Here is a 9,142-nt window from a genome sequence, read left to right as displayed (position 1 = left end):
GGGCTCGGGCCCGCAGGCCCGCGGCCATGTCGCGCGGTCGGGGCCGCCCAGCCACCGCGCCTCTCGGCCAGACCCTGCCGCCCCGCCGTGCGTGCTTTCCTGCTGCTGGCCGCGCCCCGAAACCCTGGCCGCTGCTCCACGGACCGCTCTGGAGGTGGTGGCCGGATCCGGAGCCGCGTTTCCCCGCCACCCTTCCCCCGCGTCGCGTGCAGCCGGCGCCTGTGGATGCTCGCTGGCCTGCGCCGGCGTAGGAGCGGCTATCTGGGCGCTGCCTGCCCAGACACGCCGGCCAGCGGGCAGGACCGGTTCGGGCAGCTCCGCCCGCGGGCGCCTCCGGCCGAGGCTTTCTGCCTACCCAGCAACTTCTAATTTGGGTGCGTGGTTGGGAGCGGCACAGCTGTCACTCTGCCTCAGGGCCGGCTCCGCTTCCTCAGAGGCCACGAGGCTCAGTGGGGTGTGGCGGGTCCTCAGCCTGCTGTAGGTGCCACAGGTGCCGCCGTGCTGGCCGGGGCCCCACCAGCCACCCCGCTGGGTGGCGCCTGGCTGAGCCGGTCCTCATTGCAGGTGGGGCAGGAGCCTCCCAGTTCCCTGAGCGTCGGCCCGTGGAGGAGCCATGACGGAGTACAAGCTTGTGGTGGTGGGTGCAGGAGGTGTGGGGAAGAGCGCCCTGACTATCCAGCTGATCCAGAACCATTTTGTGGACGAGTATGACCCCACGATAGAGGTGAGTCCTTGTCACAGCATGGCCCACGGAGTGTCCCCAATCCTACACGTGGCAAGGGCCTGATTCCCCTATCCACTGCAGAGGCAGGAGAGGTACACAGAGAGTCTTTTCCTGCAAACTCACAACTTGAGGAAGAGCAGTTTGCTGAGCCCAGTTCTCCTGCAGGACTCATACCGGAAGCAGGTGGTCATTGATGGGGAGACATGCCTGCTGGATATCTTGGACACAGCGGGTCAGGAGGAGTATAGTGCCATGCGGGACCAGTACATGCGCACTGGGGAGGGCTTCCTTTGTGTGTTTGCCATCAACAACACCAAGTCTTTTGAGGACATCCATCAGTACAGGTGAGCCACCTGTGTGGCTGGCCCCAAAGCCCCTGGGGCAGAGGAGCTCCCTGTGCAGGTTCTGGATGCAGCCATGCCTGCCACTGCCAACCCACCGAGGCTCACATCCTCCCTTCTCACAGGGAGCAGATCAAGCGGGTGAAGGACTCAGATGATGTGCCTATGGTGCTGGTGGGGAATAAATGTGACCTGGCTGCGCGCACTGTGGAGTCTCGGCAGGCCCAGGACCTTGCCCGCAGTTACAGCATTCCCTACATCGAGACATCAGCCAAAACCCGCCAGGTGAGCCCCGTTCCCCCCCACCCCGCAGCTGGTCAGGGACTTCCCCTGCCCCACCCCAGCCAGGGAGCAGCACTCATGCCCCTGTCCCTCAACACAGGGCAGCCGCTCTGGCTCTGGCTCCAGCTCCGGGACCCTCTAGGACCCCCCCGGGACCCATGTGACCCATCGGCCCCCATGCTGTAAGTCTCCCCGGACGGCAGGGCAGTGAGGGAGGTGAGGGTTGGGGTCTGGGCTCATGCCCTGCAGTCCTGGGCCGACACAGCTGCAGGGGAGGTGGGGGTCCGTGGAGAGAGCTGCCCTGAGCCAGACCGGAGCGGTGACCTGGGACCCACCCAGCCCTTCTTGTCCCCAGACTCCCTGGGCACATTAGTCCTGAGCCCCTAGTGCTAGGGGTCCTGCTGTAGCTCAGATCAGAGCTGGATTAGGATCAGAGCTGGTTCAGGTCCTGAGCCTGCTTGGGGCCTAAGAGGGTCCAGGGCCACTCTGACCTTTGGGGGGTACACTGGCTGCCAGTCTAGGTCAGCTTCTGCACTGATGTGTGGGTCGTGGAATTCTGGCTTTCCCTGGGCAGCCTTACTGTGCTGACACCAAGGAGACCCCTGGCAGTGTATGTGGCCCTAGGCAAGGTTCCTTGGTATTCTCTGCCAGTTCTCTAGGCAGGGTCCTAATTCAAGCCCTCTGTTCCCAGGGTGTAGAAGATGCCTTCTATACACTAGTTCGTGAGATCCGGCAGCACAAGCTTCGGAAGCTGAACCCACCAGATGAGAGTGGGCCAGGGTGTATGAGCTGCAAGTGTGTGCTGTCCTGATCCAGGTGAGCAGGGCCCGGCTGGCTCCCTGAGCCACAGCCCTAGCCAGCCAGCCAAGCCGCATGTTTACTCTGATGCTCCCGGGCTCCCGAACCTGCTGGTCCCTCTGCCTACGATCAGTGGCGTCCTTTGTGCTCCACCCTGGCCCCGGCCCAGGCTCAGGACACAGAGCTGCCGGATGCAGGGAGGAGGTGCAGACGGAAGGAAGGAGGGAAAGAAGGAAGGAAGTGCCACTGGAGCCCAGCCAGCCCAGGGATGGTGGACAGAGGTGACCACAGACCCTCCCATGGATGCTTTGCAGACTGTCATGAACTGTCCCAAACACCACTGGCACCCACAGCCCTGACTCCCTTCCCAGCCCCTCTAGCCTCTTGACAGGTGCAGGTTGATTCACAGTAAATTATTTGATGGTCTCGACTCCAGTCTTGGGTGAGGTGGGCAGCTCCAGTTCCTGTGGCCTCATATGAGGTGCCCAAACCTTGGATGTAGGTTGGCGGCCTCATTGTTGCCTCTACCTGGGGGGCTGAGCGAGTGACCTGGACTGTGTTGCGCTTTCCTCCATGCCCACAATGTTCATGTTTCCTGTGGAAAGCCCTGCATACTGCTAAAAGCAGGCAGGTATTAATGAGAACTTTTTTTTTGTTCAGACTGGCTTTGAGCTCACTTTGTATCTCAGGCTGGCCTTAAATTTACAAGGTTTCCCCTGCCTCAGTCTCCTGAGTGCAGGGATTATAGGCACTACAACACCTGACTAGTAATGCGGATTTACTGTTCTTTAGTGAGGGGCTGCCTTGAGGCCCCAGGAGGGGCCTCAGGAAATGGTGAGTCCACACGCTGGCCCTGGCCTCCTTGTTTGAGTGGGAGCCATTTTCTGTGCTTTTGGGTGTCTAGAGTGCCATGAGAACAGCAGAATGAGAAACCTGGCCGTGGTCTCTGGACTTGGGGAACAGCACCCTACTCTGTCAGCCTGGCCTCAGACCTCTGCCTCCTTGGCCAAGGAGCCCACCCTCCAACTCCCATGTCCGAGAAGGTGAAAGTGGCCCTGCCTTTTCTGGGATGGGCAGTTGCTCTGAGTCACTGGGGGTCACTGTGTAGCCCATATTGTTCCATTCTTTTTTTTCTTTTTTCTTTTTTTTTATTTTAGGAAAGGGTCTACAGGGTGTTCAGGGCCTCACTAGTAGATCAGGCTTATAGTGATCTGCCTGTTTACAGCCTCCCAAGAGCTGGGATTATAAGTGTGCACCACTAGGGCCAGTCTCAATTGCTGTCTCAGTGTGCCCTGGGGGCGGGGCCAGCATGGCAGGCCTGGGGATTGAACTCCCAGCCCCTGCGTCTGCTTGCAGGTGCTTTAATCTGCTGAGCTATTTGGCCGACCCAACCCCATATTGTTCTGAGAGGGTACAGGTCTGCCTCCTGGACAGGCTGTGGACAGAGGGCTCCATGCTCTAGGTCCTCACTCTGACCACTGTGTGCCTCTTTAGGGCTTGGAGTGAGGCCAGGCTAGCTCCTCTGGATCTGGGACTCCTGCAGTGTGGGATCTGTTCCATAAGCAGGAGGATGTGGGTCCTAGTGCTGGGGGGCCAGGGAAGTGGGGTACCACAGTCACCTCTCCCCAGTAAGAAGTATCTGACTGCCCTGGCCTTCTAGACAAGTGGTTCCCAAGGTGTTTTCTGGGGCTGAGAGGTAACTGGTCAGGGGCCACCCTGGCTCCTAGGGGCCAGCGTCCTGGGGGTGTCTTTTGTCCTGCTTCTGGGTCTTTTGAGTGGGCTGGATAGGGCCTAGTGGTAGGGCTTGGTGATGTAAGGCTTGGGCCTAGTGGACAGTCCAAATAGCTGTGGGATTCAGGAGTGAATTCCATTGAAGTAGCCAGATGCCCTGTGGCCTAGCCTGACAGGACACCAAAGAGCAGGCCCTGTGGAGCTTCATTTTGCTGCTGGCATCAGCCTCAGTGAAGGCTGTTGGCTAGGGGCTTGGGGAGGACTGGTCTCCCAGTTTAGGTGCTGCTGGCACTGGGTTGGTGACCAGCAAAGTCCAAGCTTGCCTTGAGACTGGTTTCCGCAATGGGTTGCTGACCGGTGCCTAGGTAATAGGGACACTGGCTGCCAGTCTAGGTCAGCTTCTGCACTAAACGTGTGTGGGTCCTGGAGTTTTTGCTATCTCTGGACAGCCACGCTGCGCTGACACCAAGGAGGCTCCTGGCAGAGTGTATGTAGGCCCAGGCTTGTGGTTTTGGGTACTTTGGGCTCTACCTGGATGGCCCTTGAATTCCTTCCTGCCTCACCCAGCTGTGGCCTGCAGGCCTCAGCCTCTTGCTTGAGAGCTCAGATGGGACCATCCTAAAGTCACCCCTGCCACCTAACACAGAGCCTTGCTGCCCAGCAATGAGATACCCAGGCACTAGGTCTTCTGCCTCATCATCTGTCTCCTTGCGGGCTCTCTGCCTGCTGTTGTGGCCTTGAGAGATGCTCTCTGGGGTCTTAGCTCTGGGTCGGAGATGGCTCCTGACCATAGACCCAGCTGACCTGGTTTCTTTTCTTTTTTTGGCGGAACCGGGGATTGAACTCAGGCTCTTGCACTTGCCAGGCAAACGCTTATTCTACTGAACTATCTCCCTGGCCGTGGACTGTTTTCTAGGAGCATCTTAGAGTAGAGAATGGGAGGCTCAAGGAGGTATGGACCTCCCCATCCTCAACATGTGGGAATCTCATGATGGGCCCCCAGCAAGTAAGTTACTTTGGCTTTCAGAGCTTTGCCATAGACTCTAGGACACTTCTGAAGTGTGTCCTCCTCCAGGGTCCAGTCTGGGATGTGTCCTGCGGAAACTCACATGGAATATGCTTTACAGGCATTGGGTGGGTCTCTGGGGTTAGTACCAAGACTTGGTTCTGGCTCCAGCTCCTCCTACTGGGTGTCCATGCTGGGACAGAAGATGTGGTGAGCAAGAGTACCAGCAGCAAGGTGCCCTTTGCCTGTGTCTTTGGTGGGGACTCAGTGTCTAGGATGACCCCAAGCACCCTGCCAAACCCATGCCTGGCCCAGGTCTCTTTCCATGATAGCTCTGTCAGGCTGAGCAGGGGCCATGCAGGAGGTAGGAGCATTATTACTGGCTGGCCGGAGTCTCTTCTGGTTTCTTAAGTACCCAAGGGGCCCATGGCCAACTCCTGTGCAGTTATGCCAGAGCCTCAAGATGACCTTTAGGGACAACAGGCATGCGAGGACCCTGGTGTCCAAGCTGGAGCATCTTAGAGTAGAGAATGGGAGGCTCAAGGAGGTATGGACCTCCCCATCCTCAACATGTGGGAATCTCATGATGGGCCCCCAGCAAGTAAGGCCACAGGGAGAGGAGCCCAGGAAGACACTTCTGGTGTGCTTATAACTGGTCCTAGGGTGGCATAGTGGAGTGGAGATGTGGCTCCCACAGGAAGAAGCTCCTAGCTCCTGAGCTCCTGTATTGTGGATGTCCCTAACCATCCTGACAGCAAGTGCCCAGGGCCTGGGGGGGCCTGAAAACCTCCTTATTCCAGCTTTTGCACATCTGGGCCTAACGGTGAAGCATAGGGCTCCTCTTTCCAGGTGAGGGATAGGGAGACCAAACTCCTGCCTTTCCTGGTGTCCATAGCCCAGACCTCTTGGAGCCAGAGGATGACCTGGAGATGTCCAGGGGTCCAAAGGAGATCTCCCCAAGTGCCCATGGCATAGAAGAGATAGAAGAGAAGAGGACATGCCTCCCAATCCTGGCTGGACATGCTTCCTGGCCTCCTTGAGGCAGTAAGGAGGGACGGGAGTTGGGAAGGCTGCATGAAGTCAGGGCCAGGGCTTACAGAACGGGAGGGGAGGCAGGGACGGGGTTGGAGGTGTGCACTGTCTCCTGGGCACAGCCAGCTGAGACTGGGGAGAGAGATTGTTACCTGGCAGTCACCAGACCAGTCAGAAGGTACAACAGGGAGCTGAGTGTCACCTTCACAGGGAGGTGACCATAAGGCCCATGCACTGGGATTGGGGGGGAGGTGAGGGGTGTGGCTGAGGTGGGGGTGGCACAATTAGCAGGGATTCAGCTCCCAGTTGTTTCCCCATAATCCTCAGGGAGCCTCTGTGGGGACTCAGCATGAGGTGGTAGGGAAAGCAAGTGGGGCAGCTTAAGCTGGCCTCACTGGCCAGTTTGGCTACCATCTGGCCTGGCTGTGTGAGTTACCTTAACAGCTATCTGTTTACCAGCAGTCTGTTTGGGGACCATTAGCAGGACAGTGGCAGCTTGGCTCACATCAGGTAGTGACTCCTACAGGGACCTAAGTCAGTGGGATGTGTGACGCAGCATGTACTAGTACTTAAGAATTTTTTTTAAAAATTTGTTTATTTGTGTGTGTGTGTGTGTGTGGCCAGCTCAGCCCACAAGGGGGCGGGGCTGGCTGGCATGTGGTGCTGGAGGATTGAACCGCGGTCCCTGTGCTTTGCTAAGTTTGTTCTAAGTAGGTGCTTTAGACCACTGAGCCATCTCACTAGCCCTGTACTAGTAGTACTTAGCCTGAAGCAGGAGGATCTTAAGTTCCAGTCCTCTAGGCAAAATCTTAAGATAAAAAAAAAAAAAAAAGCCAGCAGCATAACTCCTGGTGGAGGATCACTGGGTTTAATCCCCTAACTGCAAAAAGAGAAGAAAGACAAGGTCAGCTGGAGGGCTGCAGCCTTGCATCTGCTTGGCTTTCAGGCGTGGCCTCTGTGCCCTTCTGCACTGGCACCAGGATGGCTGATCTGCGAGCGGCTCCTGGAGACTCCCTGAGGGTCCTCATCCAGAAAGATGTGGGGGCTATGAGCCTGTGCCCACGGCAGCTGGGGGAGGCTGGGTTGCCAGGCTCTGTGCAGGTCCAGGTCTAGGACTGTAAGACGGACCAACTGCTGCCCACCAGAGAGGCCTGGAGGGAGAGTCTGACAGTGGGAAGGGTGGGATGAGTGGGAGCCAGGACTTGGTGTGGGCCGAGCTAGCCTCCATCAGGCTCAGGATTCCCATCCCTCCAGGCCCCCCAGCAACTCTGAGACACTTGCATATCCTCCTTTGCCTCTTCTCCCCCTGGGCCCCACTGCCCCCAGAGGCTCCAAAGGTGGTTCTGGGGAGTCCAGCTGTGTTTCCCAACACTGCTCTGGGTCTGGGAAGCACTGACCAGAGGAGGCACTTGTTCTGAGCCCCTTGGCAGCCCACAGAGGAGATTCCCTGCAGAAGCCTTCCAGGCTTGTTCTGAAGCTAGAAGGGGCACTGTGCATAGCTCCTCTGGCATTACCTGTGCACAGCAGTCTTGGCTAGGGGATGGCTGATCTCTGACCTGCCCCTTCCCAGCTGTGCCGCCTGTCCCCCTCTTCCTGGGCAGCTACACCCTTCACTTATCTAACCCAGAGGAAGGCCTGTCCCTAGGGATGACTATGCTGCCTTTCCCTGAGCTTGCGCCCCTTGCACTGCTCTTCTAGGACCTGTCCCTGAGGCAGCCCATCCCATTTTTGGGTTCACAGTGGGCAGAGTGGGCAGTGTGTCAAATCCTAGGCCCGGGTGACAAGGAGGGGCTGCTGGTGACCTTGTGCAGCCTGGATGCTGAGTACCACTGCGTCCCTCTGAGTGGGGTAGAAGGGAGGCCAGTCCTAGAGCCTGGGGTGTATGGGTGCAGGCCACTGCAGAGTCCAAGCCCTCCCTGTTCCTTAAAGCTGAGGATGGGGTGAGCTGGGGGATCTTCTGGCCTCACAGCTCAGATAATACCCCCCAGAGCTCCTTGGGCTGCAGTAGGCCTCCCGGGCTGCAGCTGTTTTGCTTTCAAAGAGGCTGCCTCCTAACCAGCCACCCGTCCAGGTTAGTTCACTAATTATGGTGAAAAGGTTCTTTTTTTTTTAGGCCGCTGAACTATATCCCCACCCCAGATGAAAAGGTTCTTGAGCAGTCTCTCCAGTTTTCTACTCATTTGCTAGCTGGGTGTGGTGATGCAGCCTATCATCTCAGCCCAGGGAGGCCAAGGCAGGAGGATCATCCCAAGTTGCAGGCCAGCTGGAACTACATAGCAGGACCCCAACTGAAAAAAAAAAAAAAAAAAAAAAAAGATTTACCTGGGATACATTGCAAACAATCATTTTATTTTTCAATCTGTTTAATAATGATTTATTATCTTACCTGTTAGGCCCACAGGCCTGCAGCTGTGAGAGTAGATGCTGTGATTATTTTCTTTGATGTCTTCATAGAAACGGCCTCTTTTTCACAGCTACCAAAGATATTTGTAATAATACCACTGATTTTTTTTCCAAGTTTTTGAGACTTATTTCCATTCAGCAGGGTTTTAGCAGTCTGCTGAGGCCACTGCCTCTCCCCCTACTTCTCTGGGGTGTGCTGATGTAATCTGTGGTCCTGCCTCAGTCTCCAGTGCACCTGTGGGTGGTGGCGGCGGCGGTAGTGTCTCTTTCATGCCTTGCCCAGCTGTCATAGTAGCATGGAAGGTGGAGGGTGGAGTCAGCAAAAGCAGCAAGTAGCAAGTGAAGGGAATAACTGACTTTCTGTCCCTTATTTTCTACCCAGGCTGCTTAACTTTAGGGAAGTAGCCCTTGTGCCCAGGGAGAGCCTCCCTGATATCTAGGCCAGAAGTACGCCAGACTGGCCGGTGGACTGATTTAGTAATCACACACCCTTGATCCCAGCTTGCACACTCCAGTCATCACACAGTCTAGATCCAGCCACCTCTGAAAAAGCCTCACCTCTGCATGGGGCATTTGGGGAACCTCCAGACACCAGCCACAACACTAGCAGACCTCTGCAGATCACTATTTATTTATTTTGGCAGAACTGGAGATTGAACTCAGACCCTTGTGCTTGCCAGGCAAGCACTTATTCCACTGAGCTATCTCCCCAGCCCCAAGATCACATTTAGGGTGCAGCACTATGGCCATGTGTAACATGAATACCTGGGTCCTCCTTTCTGTGGCTACCTTGCCAGTTGGGACCTTTAGGTCATGGCTTTATCA

At 56.7% G+C, this 9,142-nt stretch overlaps 1 protein-coding gene across 3 annotated transcripts; it reads left to right on the top strand.

Moving 5' to 3' along the window:
- The first annotated feature begins 281 nt into the window (after nt 1-281).
- Hras (HRas proto-oncogene, GTPase) lies at nt 282-2,575 on the top strand. Of its 3 annotated transcripts, none has more exons than XM_004637949.2 (6): nt 282-374; nt 565-724; nt 890-1,068; nt 1,191-1,350; nt 2,039-2,163; nt 2,315-2,575. In XM_004637949.2, the coding sequence occupies exons 2-5, from the start codon at nt 614-616 to the stop codon at nt 2,156-2,158; spliced, it is 570 nt and encodes a 189-aa protein (XP_004638006.1). In that variant the 5' UTR covers nt 282-374; nt 565-613; the 3' UTR covers nt 2,159-2,163; nt 2,315-2,575. The 3 variants fall into 3 exon arrangements, with proteins under 3 accessions (XP_004638006.1, XP_023578540.1, XP_023578539.1); XM_023722772.1 differs by lacking the exon at nt 2,315-2,575 and adding an exon at nt 1,448-1,529 and having other exon boundaries at nt 2,039-2,128; XM_023722771.1 differs by having other exon boundaries at nt 2,039-2,575.
- The last annotated feature ends 6,567 nt before the right edge of the window (nt 2,576-9,142 follow it).

The sequence above is a fragment of the Octodon degus genome, unplaced genomic scaffold (genome assembly GCF_000260255.1).
Source record: "Octodon degus isolate 3935 unplaced genomic scaffold, OctDeg1.0 scaffold00093, whole genome shotgun sequence".
In the NCBI taxonomy this organism is placed as follows: Eukaryota; Metazoa; Chordata; class Mammalia; order Rodentia; family Octodontidae; genus Octodon; species Octodon degus.
This window is presented reverse-complemented; position numbering and strand designations above follow the sequence as displayed.

Coding starts and splice junctions, on each gene's coding strand:
- Hras (XM_004637949.2), top strand. CDS start 614: ATGACGGAGTACAAGCTTGTGGTGGTGGGTGCAGGAGGTGTGGGGAAG. Junction 725..889: donor AGTATGACCCCACGATAGAG/GTGAGTCCTTGT, acceptor GTTCTCCTGCAG/GACTCATACCGGAAGCAGGT. Junction 1,069..1,190: donor GAGGACATCCATCAGTACAG/GTGAGCCACCTG, acceptor CCCTTCTCACAG/GGAGCAGATCAAGCGGGTGA.